Source organism: Diorhabda sublineata, chromosome 2, assembly GCF_026230105.1.
Source record: "Diorhabda sublineata isolate icDioSubl1.1 chromosome 2, icDioSubl1.1, whole genome shotgun sequence".
NCBI classification, from domain to species: domain Eukaryota; kingdom Metazoa; phylum Arthropoda; class Insecta; order Coleoptera; family Chrysomelidae; genus Diorhabda; species Diorhabda sublineata.
Window position 1 is genome coordinate 40320162 of NC_079475.1, and position 20065 is coordinate 40340226.

The window sequence follows — 20065 nt, forward strand, 5'->3', positions numbered from 1 at the left end:
AAATGACTTTAACTTTAATGTAATACAGCAATACAATTCGTTATAAAAAATTAGATAATTCCTGACTGGATTTTATATATGAAAATATTACTTGCCTTATTAGTGTAAGAAGAAGTTCTATGGCTAAAAAAGTAACCTTCAAATTATTTGTCAACAAGTTAAAAACCACTTGGATGACTTGTTAAATTTATCAAATCAATAGGATAATTTGAATTTATTATTATAAGTTTTAAAGAAATGTCTGACACCGATTCAAATGGTAGTTGTCAATGTGGATCAAATCGTAGTTTAGATATAAAAACACCTAGAAATGTACATCTTTCAGCTATTTATAAAAGGTACAAACTAACTATTATTTTTCTTTAACTGTTTACATGTTAGACCTTTTTATGTTTTTTTTTTATAAATTTTCCTGATTTTAGCTCTCTTTTGATAGAAAAAAAGTTTGAAAACACAGATAAAAAGTAACATTTTAACGTATTTCGGTCTTCATCAAACTATTTTTCGTCAATTTTTACCTTTGTTTTTGAACTAATTTTCGATCAAATAAGACCTAAAATCAAGAAAATTTATTATTATTGTTTTTAGTGCTCATAAATGTTTATTTCTGTTATAGGAGCTTTGCTTTTTACACCGTTAAACATAGAATGCCTGTTATTTTAACAAATTTGATAGATTCTTTAGTGCGAAATAAAAAATATATCATTGAAAAATACGGAGAGGTAATTTTTTGGAAAGATTGTGATAAAATATGTTAACTTAGGAGTATGATTATATGCTTGGTTAGATATATTTAAGTAGAAATTACTATTTATAAAAAAAACCTAATAAACTTATTCCTTGATATTAAATATTTTTAGGCTGCACTAGAGGAACTCAAGATAATTATAGGAGAAATATCTGAACTTAAATATGAAATCCAGACAAATAAATCCTTAAAACCATTAACAACTGATGCTAAGGATGTAAAAATTTATAATGATTATATTTATAAACAGACAGTAGCCGAAGGTCATACAACTCATTTTCATACTATATGGTTGTTAACTGAATGCTATATGTACAGAAGGATAAAACAAATGTTCGAAACCAAGTGTGTAAATATATTTTTTTATTTAAAAGTGGCATTATTGATTTAATTTCTATTTCAGGACAATAATTAAGGATTATGATTATTTTCTTCATCAAAAACAAGAAGCGTATACAGTAGCTCTACCAATAATTAAAACATTGGCTGAATTTATTGTTAAAATATTAACAAATCAGAATCCACCTGAAAAAAATGAATTCATTCAGCTGCTCAAGGTATGTGTCAATAACTAAAATGGTAGATTATTATCAAATTAGCGATTAAAGGGTTTTTCCATTCCATTTAAGAATGTATAAAAAGGTTTAAGAAATAAAAAGTTGAAGAAAATTGTATGAAAATTTATATAGAACAACACAGATACAGATCCATTTTGCTCTCCTTATAATTTGAAATTATATAGTGATATTTGCAATAGTAAGAATCAACTCTAGGATCTTTAAAGTCTTCTAGATGTAATGCATTATCAGTAAATTAATATTTGATTCGAATTTTTCCTTTTGATAATATTGATGATAATTATTTTTTACATTTTTTGACAATTTCATCTATTGATAAACTTTTCTTTTGCTGAGAATAACGTGCTAATATTAGCAAATGAAAACTTTGAAGTTATTAACCCGCTACCAGTAGGGTAGTATAACAATTATACATTTCTGCTTAATCCAAATGTATAATAAAAAGTAATAACTAATTAGATTTTTATTATCGAAAAAAAAAAACATTTTAGGTTAACTTGTGGGGAAATAAATGCGATTTATCCTTGTCCTTAGGAAAAGCTAATGATTCTTCCCAATTGTTCGATACTGCCGCTTTAGATAAGTATATATTATGTGATGACTCTGAGACAATTTGGGAAAATATTTCAAATGATGATTGTTCAGATATCATAGGTGAGTTAAATGATGTAGCATCGTTGCTGGTTTATTAATGAAAATTAAAAAATCTTAATTACAAAGTTATAAAACTTGATTTCTGAAATAAATAGCTGAAAACCAACATAATACAAATTGGAGTCAGATGTGGGGTTGTTCTTAAGTACATGCAAGAATTCTGTTCAAATGAATTGTTGATGGCAAAACTCAGAATGGTTAGATCAGTGTTCTCAAGTCCCAAAAAAATCATCTCCCTAAAAAACTCCAATTGAAAACACCTAAAATACAAAGATCCAAATTGGTAGTGAAATAGACCTACAGAAGTGTTGTAGCTTAGTTGCGGAGGTCCTCAGATTAAACACCTGTAGAAATACTGTTAGGAAGTGAGATGAGAACACTGTATGACTTAGTTTTCAACTGTAAGTACGATGAAGATGCTGCTGCAGAGTTTATCGTATCGTATGGGTTCAACATGGGAATAAATTCAATGAATGGTCAAAGTCGTGTCCAAGGTGCACAGTTATTTCAGGTAGAAAGATTCTAAAGGAGATGCAGGTATCAAAAAAGTTGCTGTTGGTCAGATAAAAATTTAAAAATTCAGTAAAAAGTTGAAAACCTTGATTATATTAATAAAAAAATAGAACCCTGGGCTGTTGTAAAATGAATATTTTGAAATCAAGTTTTTAAATTATTTCTGCTACCATAATTAATCTCTTAAATTATTCTAGAATGAAATAAGATACTAAATTTTCATATAAAAATTACTGTAGTAAAATAAATTTTAATCTGTTGTAAGTATTTTGTAGAATATACCTTTTTCAGATATTGTATTTGACAATTCTGGTTATGAAGTCTTCACAGATCTCTGTGTAGCCGATTATTTGATAACCAAAGGTTTAGCTAAATCAATGCGTCTTTATGTCAAGACGATTCAGTGGTTCATCTCGGACGTTATGCAACAAGATTTCTTTTGGATATTAGATCAATTAAAAAGTAGTAACAACGAATATCTTCGACTATTGGGAGGGAGATGGTCAGGTTATATAGAAAATGGTACATGGACACTTGTAATATCAGACTTTTGGACTTTGCCATTTGATTTTACTCATATGTCTACTGTAGAACCAGAGCTCTATAAACAATTGGCTCAGGCGAAAGCTGTTTTTTTTAAAGGTGACTTGAACTACAGAAAGTTGTTTGGTGAGAAAAACTGGGACCCAGCAACACCTGTTGATGAAGCTTTGCAAGGATTTCATCCTACGAAACTGTGTATCATAAGGACTATCAAAGCAGACATTGTTTGCGGTCTACCAAATGGCTTAGCAGAAGAAATTGAAGCTGAAGATGAAAAATGGATGGAAAAAGGAGATTATGGTCTCATTCAGTTTTCCAAACAGAAACTTGCCATTGAATAATATAATTCAAGTTGTACATTTTATTGTTGATTTATTATAATTTCATTGTTTTTACCCAATAAATTTTCAATCTAATGTTCAAATGGTTTTATTTTTATACATTTTATATCAATTTCACCTTCAATCAATTAATTTGTTCATAGAAATAATTTTATTGCGACTCTTAAGCTACAAAGTATTTTATTAAAAAAATTACAAATAAAAAAATCATTTGTACTTTAAATCTTAAACTAATAGGCGTTCAATTTCTTGCTGAATCGTCTGGATTTGAGGTTTCAATTGAGAACCCTCATTGATGGTAACGCTGCAAGAAATAACAGACCTTGAAACTCCACAAGCTCTACCCAAAGCTTGTTTGGAACGAACAAAAACATATGGAACATTCTTATCTTCGCATAACAACGGTAAATGCAACAAAATCTCTAAAGGTTCTGCATCAGCGGCCATCACAATGAATTCTGCTATACCTCGATTGAGAGTTTTTGTAACTTCGTTAGCCCCTTTTCTTAATTGCTTGTAATTCATAGCTTGCTGAACTAAGTTCAATATTTTCGTTGTTAACGTAGGATCCGCTAAAGGATATGCTTTCGGGTTGATCTCTTCGGCCTAAAATATAATATTCATATATATATATTTATTAATATTTATAGAAAGGTGCTTACCATGATGAAATTATTCAATTACTGAAATGATTTGACGAAAATAATAATTTCTCTGTCCTCTCTGCGATTTTTTCGCTTCACTGAGGGGTTAGAGTATACTGCCGAAAACGTTTTCAAACGAATCCACTTCGTGTTTTAAGGTTTTGAGGTTAGCATTAACCGCACGTGCTCTTGTATTTATTATCGGCCTTCGACTATATAGTACTCAAACCCTTCTTTAAGTGTCATTTTAACGAAAGAAAAACACTTTTTTTAATAGTAGCTCTTTACAGATCCATAATTTTCTTATTCAATATTATTATTATATTTAAAGTTCTATAGTTCAATTCAAATCTAATATTAAGGAGTAGATGCAAATATTAAAAAGTCAAAGTAAAAGTAGAAATGACGTTTGACAGTTACAGTAAACGAAATCAAATTTAAAAAGTCGTTATAGTTAGTAACTAAAAAAAAGTTTTCTTTATACATCGGAATACGAATACATAAAAGGTGTAGTAATTGAATTATTTTCATTTAACCACAAAGAATAAAAGCCTTAAGTTCATGAATTGGTTTTTTATGTTCCCTATATTTGTCACCAAATTCTATTAGTAATAACCATTAGCTTTTTGTTAACTGAACATTTACGTTAATGAAAAGCTCGCCTTTAAATATAATTTCAATAAATATCTTTTCTCCTTGACAATTGTGTATAAACTTATATTAAAGCTTGATTTATGTAGCCAAAATTAAACATTAAACTAACAAATTAAATTACTAGTTGAAAGACATTGAAATGGTGCTTGTATTTCATGAAGTGAATTAACAGTAAATTTAAATTCAAATTGAAGAGTTCGCCAACTTTTAACTTCTTAGTTTGATTCCTTAATTGTGTGAGGTTTTGAGCACAGAATACTCAGGTGAGTTCTATTGTTCACCAGTACTTTCTAATTATCGTTAATTTACTGTATAAACCAAATAATTACCACCAGGAAAGTTTAGTTTAATATAATTTTGACTGCATAAACCAAGATTGAGGGGCAAGTAGTTCATTCAAGTTGTTCCAAGTAAAATGTATGTCCTATAAAGGGTGATTCTTTGTGGTTATCATTTATTACTGCTAGTTCATAAATAGGGGAATGATTTTTAGGTAATGTCGGAAATACGAACATTCAAAGAAGTTGAAAATAAAATACACGAAGAAATGTTTAATAATATATATTTATTAAAATGTACTTACAAAACCAATACAGACTTTGAAAAGGTTTTCAAAAAAGATATGTTTGTTAAAAACAACAAGGCTGCATTTTATGAAGTGGTTTATTACCTATTGGATATTTTAAATTCAGATTTAACAAAAAAGAAATTACCATCCTGGCCACCATTAGAAATTAAAAGAGATAACAAGTTTCGAAGTGAATTGCTGAAGTATATAAACGAATTAAATACTATTTATAATTATGCTAATATACCTCCACTAATGTCTTCACATTTGATTTCACCGGGTGGATTCAAAATAGCCAAATTTTTATTGATACTATCCCGGTTGGTAATGTTTGAGCATTTAAAGAAAACAAATTCAGGTTTGTTACTTTACTGTCCCATACCAAACAAAGATCCGAATATAACCCAAGGAATGTTGAATAATATAAACAAATTGACATCAGAAATTGAAATTCGAACTAAAGAAAAAATTGAAAATTTCCAAAAATATCAAAATGATCAGAAGTGTGCTGCTAATATGCTCGTTGATAAGCTAGCAGAACTAGATAAAAAAATTTCAATAGCAAAAAAGGAATTGATAACAAAGGAAGAGGACTTTTATAAAAAATATACTTTGTATCCATCAATGAGTAGCTTGAGGGAAAATTTTAAAGCAATAAAACAAGAATGGAAAAATATCTCAAGTATAAATAATATATTTTTAGAATGTAAAGAACTTACTTCAACTCTGTCAGGAAATAAATTAGTTGTAAAACACACTTTCGATGATAAACAATCAACAGAAGGACATGATTTGAATTTATCCGAATTTTTTTCAGAAGTTGCAACAATGATTAACATAAAATCTTTGGAATTGCCAAATCCAAGTAGTCATTTTATTGAACAAAAAGCAAATATATTACGATCTGTAATAGATGAATGTTTACAAATACAAAAAAATCTAGATAATGATAAAGAAAAAGTGAGCTCTCTTATCAAACATTTGTTTGAGAGTTTGAAATATGTTGATAATATAAATTCACTTGAATTTGAGAGTGATAGTCTAGATGATTCTTCAGATGATTTAGGAATAAAACCATTTGACGCTTCTGATGATTAAATTTTACCAATTTAATGTTAGAAAAAATATGGTTGTATAATGTAATTTTTTATATATTTTTTGTAATAAAATGTTTATTCTATTTCAACTTTAAAATAGGAAAGAAAGAGAAATATACTGACAAAACAGGAAAATATACAAAAATATCTGCACGATAAAAAGGACCTTCCTCAATCCGAAGGTACCCTGGGAATAAGGGAATTGATCCAAAATTTCATCGTCCAAAGCAAGTTGTTTGAAAGTCTCAATGAGCACGAAATTCCAAAAAAAAAAACAACCCCTTCAACTTTAACCCTGTTTATGAAGTCACTTATGCAAATCAGTGAGACTTTTAATCTACTTGCATCAAAACTATTGTGTCAAGTTTAAATGTTAGAAAAAAATTAGTGTCTTTATTGTTTACATAATATTTTTAAATTCCTATAGAAAAATGTGAAAAAAAGATTTGTAAATTCTTTATTTTCAATTTTTGTGATAAATTTAGATTCAAAATTTAAGGTTGGTAAGATTTAATTGTTTTTTATATTCAAATAAACTGTTACAATAACCTAAGTATTTTTATTTCTTTTACCAAGTTAGTTAACAAAAGGTATTCCCTGTATTGTCAAATTTTAGTTTTGTTGTATCTAGCCCACTGTTTCTTATATAAACACTCAAGAGCTCATACAAATTGTACCAACCTTTCACTCAGAGAAGTCATTTTTTAAGGTATCTGCAACTACAATAGAAAATTGAGGTTATGTTTTTGACGTTTAACGACAATCAGTGCGATAAATGTAGGAAATAAGGAAGTTAATCGCCAGTTTATGTCATGGAATTTTAAATGGGAAAATTATTCCCTATATTATGTCAAATTTTAGTTTCCTTTTATCCACCCGACTGTTTGTTATATGAATACTCATGAGCTCATACAAATTCTACCAACCTTTCTCTCAGAGAAGTCAGGGTACCTGCAGCTACAAACTACACTAGAAAAGTGAGGTTAGGATTTTGACGTCTAACGTCGATTAGCGCGTAAAAAGTAGAAGCTTCGACGTTAAGAGCGCGTACAAGCACGATCATTGTGTACGTTCGTTATTACAGTTTCTCAACAACTTTGAAAATAAACGAATAATACAGTCGCAAAAATAGGGTATTTATTTAAAAACATCAAAATGACTGAAATGTTGATATACAACTACAAGAATTTCGCACAAAACTTTCGAATAAATCAAATCAATATAAGTTAGTATAACTGAGTTGATAGTTTTTAGAACGGCACAACTGTAATTTCTCCCGTTTGACCTGCTTCTCTCTGAGGACTCTAAAAATAAAAAATACGCATATACAATAGAGTACTTACATGGTTAGAGAAAAAAATTATTGAAAATTCAAAAATTTTGTAGGTAGTTTAAACATTTCAGTACGGCCGCCATATTACTTGACGTCATGTTATAAACACTGAACATATGATACAAAGTAAATACGACAATTATTCTCTCGGTTCTTCTAAAACAAGCGTTATTATTAAACTTTGATTAATATGAAAAATGGTATATAAATCCTGTTTTGTGACAGGTCATTTTGACGGTCCAGCGAGATGTAATTATTTTTCTTGCCAGGAACATTATATTGTAAGATTCAAATTCAACTTATTCTTTCTATATTACTTCCTGCTAGCATAGAACACTCTATTTATATTATTCGACAGCTTCAACTCTATTCTTTGGCATCTTTTCTTAATTCTGCTTCTTCAAATAGATTCCGTATTTCATTATTTATTTTCCTCAGTCATAATTCTCCCTCATTTTTAGCCCCTAGTATTTTCCTTTCCCATATATCTAAATTCTCTTCCTCTGCTCTGTAGCTCACTGTTGGTCTTATTATTGTTTTGTAAAGATGTAGCTTCGCCTTTCTGGAGATTATTTTGGATCTTCTCATAGCATTCAGCACTTCCAACTGTTTACTTCCCATCGTCATCCTCTCTTCCAGATTTCCTCCTTGATAACCACTCCAAGATTTACATAACTTTGAACTTGTTCTAAGATAATTGCCTTTTCCCATTCAGTTGTATTGACACATTCTCATCGCTCTTTTCCTTTGTGGCGAAGACCAAATTAGACAAGTTAAAAAACTTGTTGAAACAAAGTAAAAAAAATTTTCTTCATGTCCTTGGCAGCCACAGTGTCTAGTTTAAAAATTATTAAAAGTTACATGTAGAAATAAATAATTAATGTACAAATACAGATTAATTGACCTTATAAAGTAGATGAAGTGCACAATATGAATCACTTCAGAGAATTTTGATTAATATTTGTTTAATTATATCCTTGTAGACATTTTGTTTGCAAAGAAAAACAAGCAAAAATGTAACAGAAACATTAAATAAACTTACCTTGACATGGATTTTATTTTTTAAAACTGCGGCTCTTAAAATTAACATTCTAGTTCTTCTCTGATACTCTTTTCCCATCAACAAACTTTTCTCAAAAGTAGTACTACGTTGATCCACATCTTTAGCAAAAAGAATTTTATTGTGAGAATCAATCCTAGCTTGAATTTGTCCATCTAAGATAAGTTGCATTAGTTCATCTTCCAGAGCAGGCACGGTTCTGTTGAAGGCTAAAGCCATTTTGTGCATATCAGCAGATAAATAAGGGCTAAAATATTGGATTAACGCCCTGTTCCTAATTTGCGTATACAAAATATTAACATGGGGAGCAATGTACATATCGAGGAGTAAGTTGTCCTTAATTTCATCTAATAGTTTTAAACAGGAGGCATATTTTGATTCATAAAATTTGAAAATTATATCACGTAGTTGTGGTTCTAATTCTAAAAACAGTTTAAAAGAACTACTAAAAATAACATTTTTTTGTAACTCGTGCCTATCAAATGTTGCTAGTGCACACAGACCCCCATACATGGCAACATTATTTGGAGAAAGTAATTCTGGAAATTCACAATGATCTATATTTGCTTGAAGGAAATGCTTAGCGGCAGATTTGTATTTCTTTGTTGCTAGTTCTGCAAGTCCTGCCGCACATTTCAATTTTGTCAATATGATTTGGTTGGAATCCTTAGACTGAGTTTCCGAGAAATCGGGTGTACTCTCTGCTTTAGAAACATAACTTAATACATGAGACCAATTCTGCAAATATACAGATACTTTTATAACATTCAGACACATATTAACAACATGTTTTCCACTAGTACAGTAGTCTCTAGCCCTTGAATAACATTTTAGAGCGTTAGATAGATCACCACAATCCAAATAATGGTCACCCAAGTCATCATGTCCTCTTCTAATACTTTCTTTAATTGAATTTGATTTGTAATTTTTTAGATCATTATCCAATTTTTCTAGCTTAAATGCTGCTTTTTTTGACTTCGTTTCCATCCACATATTATCTATGGCAGGTATATCTTGGGATGTAGAAGGGGCTGCTACATCAGGAACGTTCAAAGCTGTAGTTATCTCAGCTAGTTTTTGATGTAAAACTTGATACAAGTTTACATTGTATGTATCTGTTACATATGCTATTGCTATTTTAAGTGCCTCTAATTTAAGGGAAGGGCAATGATCTATTATATAAATAAGCCGGTACAACTTTGCCAATCCTACGTAGCTGTTTGCATAAACGTCCAAATCTAATGTTGGATTTTCTACAATATAGTTATCTTCTTCATTGTTATCATTGTCTTCTGGTGGCGCGTCTACTTGCATAGGTTCTACTGCATTCTGTAAAAATAACATTATATTTGAACAAAACCTTATTTGAAGATTTGGAAATTTTTTATGAAGTTTGAAAATATTGTATTGACAAATGACACAAATTAAATGGGTCAACATAAAAATTGCTTACCTGTGCCATTTTGTCGATTCAAATTATATTTAATATAATATGTTTTCATAAATATCGATTAGTTTATTTTTTTTAACACATCTAAGATAAACACTGATGCTTAATCAAACTTTTCTTTACGTAATTATCATAATTTTAGATATTTTGAAGATACCTGTAATATGATCTACAAATTTTGTTTTTAACTGTTGGTACTACAGTTATCTAAAAAGTATTGGTAAAACTTTCACCTTGTATAGTTTAGTCAATTTTTTGCAACTGTTCTGCATTAAATGGAAATGCACTATTTCATATGTACTATAGTTTGTATATACACTACCGTCCAGTTTATAAAACAGAACCACCAACTTTTAGTGGAGAGAACGCAATACAATATTCGTACGTGTTCAGCATTTATTGTTGTATATAAAGTCAAGTGAGTTCAATTAGAGGTTAAATTTTACACAGCAACTTCAGTGTGTCTCTTATCAGAACTGTTTTTGAAATCTACTGTTCACAATCCAGTTTCTATGAATTGTGCTGGTTTTAAGGAGATTAGCTCTTCAATCCTACAAGTCTATATAATTTACACTATTTTCTGTTCGAAATTTTCTTATCTGGTATTTTCTAAGGTGAGAGTGCTCAATAATAGTCACGAGAAAGTACAATTTTTTTCTTAGATCTAGTTATATCAAAAAAAAACCCTGGAAGCGGTGCAGGTTGGAATGGAGTGCTTCTTTTTCCATAACACCACATAATGATACGAAGAGAAGGTTTAGTTTGATTTTGCCTAGATCCGGATGCGTTTTGTTTCTAGTTATATCAAAGATTTTTTTCTGGGTGTGATGTAGGCGCGATAACATTACAAAAAAACATCAAACCAATTAATGGCATTAGTGTTTCTTCTCTGACAATTGTGTTGGCCTTTTCATTTAGTTCTTATGTGACCAGGAACCTGCTTTTTTTTCAATGACATGTGAACTCAGTGCTTTTGTAGCTACAAGACTATCAGAATTAAAGGCAATCATATTCTTGATGGTTTTTTTGTAAATATCTTGTATGTATTTCTACCAGGACGATGCCCGGGTAGAATTTTTGTAGTAAGCATATAGTAGCAGCTTCTATGGTGATTTTTGTACCAAATGTGTACTATTCATTGATATTTCTTTTGAATTTTTTTGTGTATTCTCGTTCCCAATTTTTTTAATACATGGTAAGTGGCAAAACTATTTGACATTTTCTAAAGTAGTTCTGATAAAGGGTTTTGTTATGTATTAGATAATTTTGAAATTTTCAAACTGTCTTAAAAAACAACACGTCAAAAATTAATGATTCTTTGATGCTAATACATGTTAGTAGGTTGAAGTTCTGGAATATTTCAGAAAGTAAAACAACTGTCTTTATCAACAATATTTATTTAAAATATTTCATGTAAAAGATAATACTTTTCACTTATTTAAAAAAAAGGAGCTGCATATTTGGTCCAATTTTCTCTCCACCGTAACTTTTGGAATGTTTCCAATTCGTTTTTAAATTTTTTTTCAGTCTCTTGTTGATGTAAATCATTAGGAAAGTTCTGGAACCAATCGAATAACTGTTTAGATAGTTCTTCGGAGTTGCTAAATTTATATCCATTTTTCCCATGTTGAATTAACTCGTCCAAACTAGAAAGAACAAGAACTATGTTCTTTGAACTTACATCCAGTGGAAAATTGATTTTTCGATATATATTTTCCATCAAATAATCTTATACCTTCATGTGATAATTAACAAATATTTTAAACAAATTGGAGTGATTAGGACATATGCAAATATATTACTTCTTGATTAAGACTAAAGTATATTAATAATTGTGTCTTCTGATTCAAAATTAGTTCTTAAAAATTGTATTTTTAAAAATTTATGTTCAATCAGTAGACTTCTAAAATCAAGATGATTAAGTAAAATAACATATAAATAAGAAAATTAAAAAAATTATAAATTAGTGTTTGTTTTTAATAATGCATGCACTCAACTATTATGCAAAAGCCCAATAAAAACTATTAATCCAGTAAATCGAGTCTCTGCTTTAATTTTATATTAAAATATACTCACCACTTGAAGTCGTAGGCACATACAGGTAAGGCACAACCAAACATGTCTACAACCTTCATTGGTAAGTCCAAACCGCTCGAGCTCGTATGAAGACACACACCTAAATCCGCAGAGGCTAACATCAATGGATAGTCATTAGATTCTAACCATGGTGTAAGAACAATTACATGTTTCCAATTTTCGTTTTTTATTTTATTACAGTAATATTCCTTCAAATGACCTTTTCCAGTTATAAAACAAATTAATTGTGGAAGTTTTCTTATATTACCTTGAGCAATATGATTCTCGTATTCTACAAAATTATTATTTTAACCTCTAAACCCAGAACAAAAAAATCGACTTAAGGTCAAAAGTCTCCAGCAAAAAAACCGTAGCTTACATTTGTTTTCTGACTATAGCATTTCAAATCCATTGGTCATAGCGCTTTACAATGAGTGGTCTATGTTATTATTGAGTTATTGTTTTGACAAAGAAAAAATATGAAACGAAAAGGAATCGCCGTTGACCCCAATGAAAACAAACTTGATTATTACCTCCATTGAAATGCCCGTCCAAACCATCCAGGCACCTCCTCCAAAAGACACGTTTTCTTTGATGCAACACTGCAAATCTTTCCCCAGGTCTGCTGTAGACTTGTTCTCTTCTATCGCTATCGCAATTTTTGGATAATTAAAGCCGTGTCGCAATGAGATTGCCGCTTGAGCAGCTTATTATGTCCATTTTCAGGTCTAATTCTTATTTGTTGTTAAGGAAGACGTTTAATTGCTAACTGATAGTGATGGATCAGTTAGATAACCTTTTATAAAGGATTAGTTACTCCTAATTAGCATTCTTGTTAACATATAAAGGGTGGTAATATATTGTTGGACTATGAGCAAAAAACATTACATATTATTTTATATCATTTTGAAGCTAATACAATTAGCTTCAAGATTTTCTTAAGAAAAATACAATTCTGTGTTCAGTTTTTTTGCCAGTGACTTAAAATTGCAGGGGTCGATTTTTTTGCTCACAAAATGTAAAGGACCTTCAGATATGCAATGGTTAAGAATATATTAATTTTTGTTTCTTTTAAACATGAACATTTCCAATAAATTACCTTGTAAAGCTGAAAAAAGAACTGAAAAATCTTCATCTTCTGTCCAACTTGTACTAGATACTAATATACCTGGTCTGTCGTTTTTGTAAGTTACTTCATTACCTGTTATTTGTGTAAATAGTGTAGAACCATCATTATTGAGAAGTTGTTTATACGTTTTTCCAAGTCTAATAATGAATTTGTGTTTTTCTTCTATACTTATAGATTTAAAAATAGTTGGTGGTTTGTCATACAAAGTAGTAGCACTGTGATAACACAAATATACTATTTTAGCAGTGTAATAATTTTTTAATAACACTAAAAGTATTTTAATGACAAATAAATATGACTTTACTTACCTGATACCCCAGTTCTTGTTCAAGTCATTTTTCATTGCATTAGTCACACAAAAATTATTGTAAGCTCTGAGACCTGCAAATACCTCTACATGTCTTGTAATTTTTACTAATATATTATCTTTTGGAAGACTCAAAGCCATGATTGTATGTGCATAGTTATGCCAGTCTATTATAAATTTAGCTCTAATGATAAAACAAAACAACCAACATACGATCAATGAGGGAATTGCAGGCGGATTTTGAATTAAAAGAATATCAGGCTTTCTAGTTATTATAAGTAAAAATATCAAGTTTATAGCTTGCCATATTGTTTTAAATCCGTAGTTTAATAACTTCAATGGAATTGTTGGAGGAGCCAATAAATAGTGGTAATATATAGACGAAGATTTTTTAATTGTCTCCATTGGTTCAGTTTCTCCGTATCCAATTATGTCGACTGTGTGTCCCATCTCTGCTAAAGATAAGGAATGATATTGCATTCTGGGGCTTCTTCCGATATCGCCTAATACTACTACACAAACGTTTTTCTTTTCTTCGGACATCGTAGCAATACAACAAAAAATTCCTGTTTAAAATTGCGACAGTGTAAAACGTCGAATAATTAGTTTTTATAAAATAAAAAGGATCATGAACAAAGTAGTAGATAACATATCTCTTAATACTGCTTCTTTTTTATCGTGATGGTAACTAAAATTAAGGATTATGTAACTTGTAAAAAAGAAGACTTGTTATTTGAAAGATAAGAGCTAATTAGACTACTTGAAATTGTCACTTGTCAGAGTAACTGGAAAATTGACCCAACTAGAAAAATTTTTCAATTTAGTCTATAATAAAATTGTAAGTATTGTTTTCACTTTACGAATATTTAATAAACAACAAATTATTTAAATAAACGAACTGCTATGTCGATCTAATATTAAATAACAAAGGTTATGTAGTTAAAAAATTATGTAACCGAAGGTTTTTAAATGAATTTCAGAGTATGGCTTCAAGCTTCACGAAAGCTCCTATTTTTCGAGCAATTGCAGTAAGTTGATATACAATACACAAATATTGATTTTTACCAATAGCTTCATTATAGGCGAGAAACTATTGCCAACTTGTGCCAGTATCTGGAAACCCTTGTGCTGAGCTGAAAACTTGTACTCTTCCTAATAAATTAATTGTTGCTGCAGTAGATAACGATGCTAGTCTCACGAGAGTGTCGATTGTATTTAGGTATGTGATATTTTTTAAAGATTGATTATTTTTATTTATTTATTTTCTCTTTAGGGCTGGAAGTAGGAATGAACAATCTGATAACTTGGGTACTACTCACGTTTTGAGAACTGCAGCTGGTCTATCTACCAAAAATGCTTCTCAATTCGCTATTATTCGTAATATTCAACAAGTTGGGGCCAACTTAACAGCTACAAATGACAGAGAAACAATTTTATATACCTTAGAAGGTACTAAGAAAGCTGTTGAGAAAGCTTTACCATTTTTAGCAGAAGTAGCCACCCAACAAGAATTCAGACCGTGGGAATTGTCAGAGTTATCTAACAGGTTGATGTTGGATATACTCACTAGACCTCTACAGGTAAGACATAATTGATAGATATATTTATCAACTTTCCAAAGTACATTGATAAGCTTTTCCTAGTATTAACTTTGCAAGGTTTCTTAATTCTATCAACAGCAATTTCGAAGGTAACTGTGTAACAGGTAATTGGTAACAAGATGAATCCAGTGGAAGAAACGATTTAGGTTTAAACATTTTAGTCAAATAAATTTTCATTGTAAGTGTAGTTTTATAACTAAATGCAACAAACCTTTTTTATAAAGCTAATTACAAAATAGGGAATCAACTATTCATTTTAAAACGTGAATGAATCACTGCATTTTTGTTTCTCTTAATTTGTAGTTGAGAGCCATTGATTTACTTCATAATGCAGCTTACCGAAGCCAAGGTTTAGGCAATTCCCTTTTCATTCCAAAATCTCAAGTAGGGAAAGTTTCATCTGAAACCTTACAGCATTATGTTGCTAGTAATTTTCTCTCTGGTACTGCTGCCGTTGTTGGTACAGGTATCAACGAGAATGTTGTAAAACAATTTGCATCAAGTTTGGAAATTCAAACAGGAGCCAACAAACCCACACCTTCTCCGTATAAAGGAGGCGAACTTCGGTAAGTACTACAAGAGTTTATTAATAGGTTTTTTCAGGATTAATTATAATTCTCTGTTAATTGTAGATCAAACAAAGGTGGTCAAATTGCCTATGTTACTGTAGCCGGAGAAGGTGCTGCCTTATCTAATACTAAAGAGGCTCTTGCGTTTGCAGTTTTACAAGGTGCAATAGGTTCTGGTCCAAGGGTAAAATACAGTAATGTTGATCACGGATTATATCACAAATCACTTGGATGTCTAACTGATATTGCAGCATCTGCTATCAATGTTAGTTATTCAGACAGCGGTCTGTTTGGAATTTTAGTTGCTGCCCCTTCAGCTTCTGCTGAAAAAGCAGTTAAAACAGCCGTGAGCGTTTTGAAGTCTGGTTCTATAACGGATGCTGATGTGCAAAAAGGTAATTGAAAGAAATCAAGATTTATGTCAACTTTAATTATCAATTTTTTAGGTAAAAATCAATTGAAGACGTCACTATTTCTTAATTCAGAAAGTGGAGCTGATGTTGTTAGAGACATTGGAACCAGAGCAGTTTTAACTGGAGAATTACAAACCGCTAACCAATTAGCTGATGTTGTAGATTCTATTACTACAAGTGATGTTCAAAATGTAAGTATTGATACTATAAGTTTGTTCCTCTATCATTGACCCTCATAATTGTAAATCTCTAAAAAGTTTCAATTGTAACAAGCCAATATAGGTTTAGAATTCGTTTTTTTGGCTCCAGAGAATGTTTGGTGTATTGCCTTTTAGGTTTCATTGTAATTGTAGTCAAATATTCAGCTAATTTTTATCTAAATATTTGTTTACAATATGAAAGTTTATAAGTATTATCTTACAGTTTAGTAAGAACTGTAACGCCTATAGTTTGTGAATATTTTATGACTAATCCCCTGAAATTGTACTGCTAGTGATAAAAAGACAGACTATAAATATATTTGGAATAGTTGTATCAGAAGCTGATCTTAATAACCATTTTTCATTTTAAGAGCCAATAATTACTATTAAATACTTTATTACGAGTTCCACTAGATAATAGTGGTGTGATAACACAGTAGAAATTGAAATTATTAATATTATGGTAAATTTATATCATTGTTTTAGGCCCTCAAAAAAGCTGGATCCAAACTAACTCTAGCGGCAATTGGTAACCTCTCTAATGTACCATACTTAGATGAATTGAAATAACTTTGTACATTTTAATAAATAATTTATTGATAAAATATATTCTATAGCTTGTTCATCAACTTTTCATTTATGTGAAGCTATTAAATAAAGTATTACCAAACTTTATTTGTGTGCATCATTTCCAGAAACCTTTATGATCTTTCGAATGACAGTGTGTTGGGATTTTTCCCCCATTTCTTCCTTCCTCTATTACTTGTTCTAACCAAGTTTTTCTTTCCTACTTTTCTTTTGTTTATGTCATTTTTCTTATTAGGCTTTCTGATGTTCTTCTCTTTGTGTATGTACTATTTTGTTTCCTATTGGTTCCTGCTTAACCTTTATTATAACTACTTCATTTCTTCACATCATCATTTTCCCTGTTATTTCACTTTGTGTCTTTACGCAGGTTTCACTTATACAAACATAATAAAAAATGTACCTTCATTAGTAATGGAAGCATTAAATATACAACACTATTAATCGAATTTATTCTGGATACTTATTTTTATAAAAATAAATGCGCTATTATATAGAAAAAAAAACTGGTAAAATTGGATATAACATGAATAAAACTTTGGTATATAACTAAATGACTGACACAGTTACGATACTTATAAATAATAAAATAATTATCACCCAATATGCACAAGTTTTATCTTTTCTATTAACTACTTCGACGTGCCTGGTTTCTTGTGTTAATCTTGAATCTGTTCTATCGATTTGGTCTCCAAGATCATCCAATATCTCTACAAATAAACAGCTTTTATGATGAGTTAACAGACCCATGATAGATTGCCACTTTGTAATTGTTTCCTAATTGTTGACAACGAATTAAATCAAGAGGAAATAATAGCAGTATTTTAAGGTTCATTTATGGTTAAAGAAGTCCAAATTTGAAGCCTTTACTTTTGACAATAATAAATTGATACTGAATGCCTGTACTGTATCTTCTGTTTAATCAATTAAACAAGTAAATAGTTAATTAAACTTGGTTTCAATAATTCGACTACCATACTCGACGAATGTCAAACTATTAAGAACCCAGTATCCGTGTATATGCTGTCTTAAATACTGATCTTATTTTATATGAAAGCTATAATTAATTATAGAATTATGGTCGTTAGAGTCACATCAATATAAAATAAAAGTAAGTAATTTGATACGTTAATGGAACTTAGACACTTGGAATTACTTAACTATGACGTTGGTAGGTGAATTTATGATTTTTTACAGTCACATTAATATAAGACAAAAATTAGGTAAAATAAGGGACATTTTGTATCACTTAACTATTTGATTAACATATATTACTAAACATCGAACAATATATAACTAAAAAATAGATTCTTATATTCTAATAGTATCAATTATACTTACCATTATGATAGTCTACTTCTTTAGAAATGGTAGTAGCTATATTTTTTTGGCGAGATATTATTTTTGATAAATTCTCTAGTCCTTCATTTTGTTCTATATAAAAAAAGCAATTAAAATTACACTTGGTTAATATAAAACATACTTATCACCCCCACAGATTGTTAAATATATGATGAAATTTTGAAAAAACATTAAGTTCTGGTTCTATTTTCTAGCTATGATTGCTACCTCGGGATTCAATTTAAACCGAATACGTACTAAATTCATGAAAAAAGTATTATTTCAATGTATTTGATCACTTAGCATTTTCAGATAAAGTGAAAATAATCCTTATACAGGATATGAGTTCTAGGTTATTCTAGAATTTTTAAACAAGAATGAAGATTATAGCATTTTTAAAATGAGTCAACAGCTAACTCAATAATGTTGGTCATTTCAATTAACTCAAAGTTAAAAAATAACTTTCTGAAAGCTTAAAAGACAAAAAGAAATCAATTAAGAGAATACCTAGAAGATGCGAAATTATATATCAATAAACAAATTCAAAAAACATCTATCATATGAATAAGTATTTTTATATTTCTCTTTTTTAAATTTGTATTTGTTCAACTTTACATCAAAACAAATGAATTAGATTCTCATATTTTACTTATTGCCTAAAAATTTTGAATTATCATTCAAACTTACCTCCCACAATTCGTTTTTGAGTTTCTCTAATATCAGTTACTGAATAACTTGTACTTGGTCCAATATCTAAATTAGCTGTTCCACTCCCAATCAGAGCTTTTCTATCTGCTTCAAAAGTATTTACTACTTGTTCATCAAATAGTTTTTGCATCTTAATTCCTTTAGAGTGCAGTAACTCGATCTGTCTTGTTCTCCTTTCGTATTCTGCAGGAGTTCTAATGCTTTATATAAGGAATAATATATTTATTTAATAACTAATTTGTTTATATTGAAAGGATACATATTGTCTGTATTACTCATGGCTTCAAGCTTTTGATTTAGTTGGCCAACTTCATTGTTATATTGTTTTAAACGCAATCTTATATTTGCTGATAGTTGTGAATATTTATCAGTAATTCTTGGGTATGATTGTCTTAGAGTGAGCTGTTCCATTATATCTCTATATAACTTTTCACAGCACTCATGTTCAAGCAACCTGTAATGTTAACATTAACAAGTTAAATTTTTATTATAATCAAAACTCTTACCATGGATCTTCGTCAAGAAATCCAAGGGCCATTTTATTTATTATAAAAGTAAACAATATATATATACAGAAATATATCAGATAAGTAATAAGATATATAACGTAGGCAGTTCAAATCATCTTCTTCGAGTTAAGTTCGCTTTGTATTATCTGACATGTTTTATGGGTATGAACACAGATCATAAAATTACTAATAAAAGAAAATGATTAAAAATAATTGAACTTAAATTTGATCTATGACTTAAATTCCATTTTTACATTGTCATATGTCATATTTCAGAGGTGAGTTCCTCAAATCCTAATGACATATAAATTCAGATCATGATTGGGCTAAGCCGATCATTATTTACGCACTATAGGGTGAAAATAAAAGATTATATCATATGACTACGACCCATTCAATTTTTTATTTTCAGTGAGCGGGTGATATTCAGAAAATGATCGGGGT

The 20065-nt window shown here is 29.7% G+C and overlaps 7 protein-coding genes across 8 annotated transcripts; 3 read left to right on the top strand and 4 right to left on the bottom strand.

Annotated features, from left to right (window-relative positions):
* The first annotated feature begins 68 nt into the window (after positions 1 to 68).
* On the top strand, positions 69 to 3452 carry LOC130452803 (damage-control phosphatase ARMT1-like). The gene is made up of 6 exons (XM_056792260.1): positions 69 to 338; positions 617 to 722; positions 861 to 1093; positions 1152 to 1305; positions 1818 to 1980; positions 2785 to 3452. The coding sequence occupies exons 1-6, from the start codon at positions 238 to 240 to the stop codon at positions 3375 to 3377; spliced, it is 1350 nt and encodes a 449-aa protein (XP_056648238.1). The 5' UTR covers positions 69 to 237; the 3' UTR covers positions 3378 to 3452.
* On the bottom strand, positions 3367 to 4201 carry LOC130452805 (NHP2-like protein 1). Its single transcript, XM_056792262.1, has 2 exons — positions 4040 to 4201; positions 3367 to 3983 (listed from the first exon to the last, which is right to left on the bottom strand). Exons 1-2 carry the CDS (start codon positions 4040 to 4042, stop codon positions 3603 to 3605), a joined length of 384 nt encoding a protein of 127 aa, XP_056648240.1. The 5' UTR covers positions 4043 to 4201; the 3' UTR covers positions 3367 to 3602.
* Positions 4202 to 4405: 204 nt separating this feature from the next.
* On the top strand, positions 4406 to 6888 carry LOC130452809 (uncharacterized). Its single transcript, XM_056792265.1, has 2 exons — positions 4406 to 4528; positions 5169 to 6888. Exon 2 carries the CDS (start codon positions 5172 to 5174, stop codon positions 6339 to 6341), a length of 1170 nt encoding a protein of 389 aa, XP_056648243.1. The 5' UTR covers positions 4406 to 4528; positions 5169 to 5171; the 3' UTR covers positions 6342 to 6888.
* Positions 6808 to 10392, bottom strand: LOC130452808 (COP9 signalosome complex subunit 1). Of its 2 annotated transcripts, XM_056792264.1 has the most exons (3): positions 10187 to 10392; positions 8716 to 10062; positions 6987 to 7644 (listed from the first exon to the last, which is right to left on the bottom strand). In XM_056792264.1, exons 1-3 carry the CDS (start codon positions 10193 to 10195, stop codon positions 7591 to 7593), a joined length of 1410 nt encoding a protein of 469 aa, XP_056648242.1. In that variant the 5' UTR covers positions 10196 to 10392; the 3' UTR covers positions 6987 to 7590. The 2 variants fall into 2 exon arrangements, with proteins under 2 accessions (XP_056648241.1, XP_056648242.1); XM_056792263.1 differs by lacking the exon at positions 10187 to 10392 and having other exon boundaries at positions 6808 to 7644; positions 8716 to 10153.
* Positions 10393 to 11560: 1168 nt separating this feature from the next.
* On the bottom strand, positions 11561 to 14378 carry LOC130452811 (chitobiosyldiphosphodolichol beta-mannosyltransferase). The gene is made up of 4 exons (XM_056792268.1): positions 13697 to 14378; positions 13359 to 13603; positions 12260 to 12551; positions 11561 to 11829 (listed from the first exon to the last, which is right to left on the bottom strand). The coding sequence occupies exons 1-4, from the start codon at positions 14236 to 14238 to the stop codon at positions 11622 to 11624; spliced, it is 1287 nt and encodes a 428-aa protein (XP_056648246.1). The 5' UTR covers positions 14239 to 14378; the 3' UTR covers positions 11561 to 11621.
* A 39-nt stretch (positions 14379 to 14417) lies between these two features.
* Positions 14418 to 17153, top strand: LOC130452810 (cytochrome b-c1 complex subunit 2, mitochondrial). Its single transcript, XM_056792267.1, has 8 exons — positions 14418 to 14533; positions 14676 to 14723; positions 14778 to 14914; positions 14969 to 15275; positions 15600 to 15862; positions 15929 to 16260; positions 16312 to 16469; positions 16965 to 17153. The coding sequence occupies exons 2-8, from the start codon at positions 14679 to 14681 to the stop codon at positions 17046 to 17048; spliced, it is 1326 nt and encodes a 441-aa protein (XP_056648245.1). The 5' UTR covers positions 14418 to 14533; positions 14676 to 14678; the 3' UTR covers positions 17049 to 17153.
* A 119-nt stretch (positions 17154 to 17272) lies between these two features.
* Positions 17273 to 19859, bottom strand: LOC130452812 (syntaxin-8). The gene is made up of 5 exons (XM_056792269.1): positions 19619 to 19859; positions 19372 to 19566; positions 19092 to 19306; positions 18405 to 18497; positions 17273 to 17773 (listed from the first exon to the last, which is right to left on the bottom strand). Exons 1-5 carry the CDS (start codon positions 19648 to 19650, stop codon positions 17613 to 17615), a joined length of 696 nt encoding a protein of 231 aa, XP_056648247.1. The 5' UTR covers positions 19651 to 19859; the 3' UTR covers positions 17273 to 17612.
* Between the last annotated feature and the right edge of the window lie 206 nt (positions 19860 to 20065).

Excerpts from the sequence above, each read along its gene's own strand:
- LOC130452803 (XM_056792260.1), top strand. The coding sequence starts at position 238 with ATGTCTGACACCGATTCAAATGGTAGTTGTCAATGTGGATCAAATCGT. Across the intron at positions 1,306-1,817 it reads AATTCATTCAGCTGCTCAAG|GTTAACTTGTGGGGAAATAA; the intron begins GTATGTGTCAAT and ends AAAACATTTTAG. Across the intron at positions 1,981-2,784 it reads TGATTGTTCAGATATCATAG|ATATTGTATTTGACAATTCT; the intron begins GTGAGTTAAATG and ends TACCTTTTTCAG.
- LOC130452809 (XM_056792265.1), top strand. The coding sequence starts at position 5,172 with ATGTCGGAAATACGAACATTCAAAGAAGTTGAAAATAAAATACACGAA.
- LOC130452808 (XM_056792263.1), bottom strand. The coding sequence starts at position 10,077 with ATGTTATTTTTACAGAATGCAGTAGAACCTATGCAAGTAGACGCGCCA. Across the intron at positions 7,645-8,715 it reads AAAATAAAATCCATGTCAAG|AGTCCTCAGAGAGAAGCAGG; the intron begins GTAAGTTTATTT and ends TTTTATTTTTAG.
- LOC130452811 (XM_056792268.1), bottom strand. The coding sequence starts at position 14,238 with ATGTCCGAAGAAAAGAAAAACGTTTGTGTAGTAGTATTAGGCGATATC. Across the intron at positions 13,604-13,696 it reads AACAAGAACTGGGGTATCAG|TGCTACTACTTTGTATGACA; the intron begins GTAAGTAAAGTC and ends GTGTTATCACAG. Across the intron at positions 11,830-12,259 it reads TGTGCCTACGACTTCAAGTG|TTTGGACGAGTTAATTCAAC; the intron begins GTGAGTATATTT and ends TGTTCTTTCTAG.
- LOC130452810 (XM_056792267.1), top strand. The coding sequence starts at position 14,679 with ATGGCTTCAAGCTTCACGAAAGCTCCTATTTTTCGAGCAATTGCA. Across the intron at positions 14,724-14,777 it reads CTATTTTTCGAGCAATTGCA|GCGAGAAACTATTGCCAACT; the intron begins GTAAGTTGATAT and ends GCTTCATTATAG. Across the intron at positions 15,276-15,599 it reads TACTCACTAGACCTCTACAG|TTGAGAGCCATTGATTTACT; the intron begins GTAAGACATAAT and ends CTTAATTTGTAG.
- LOC130452812 (XM_056792269.1), bottom strand. The coding sequence starts at position 19,650 with ATGGCCCTTGGATTTCTTGACGAAGATCCATG. Across the intron at positions 18,498-19,091 it reads TCAAAAACGAATTGTGGGAG|AACAAAATGAAGGACTAGAG; the intron begins GTAAGTTTGAAT and ends TTTTTTATATAG. Across the intron at positions 17,774-18,404 it reads AGAAGTAGACTATCATAATG|AGATATTGGATGATCTTGGA; the intron begins GTAAGTATAATT and ends GTTTATTTGTAG.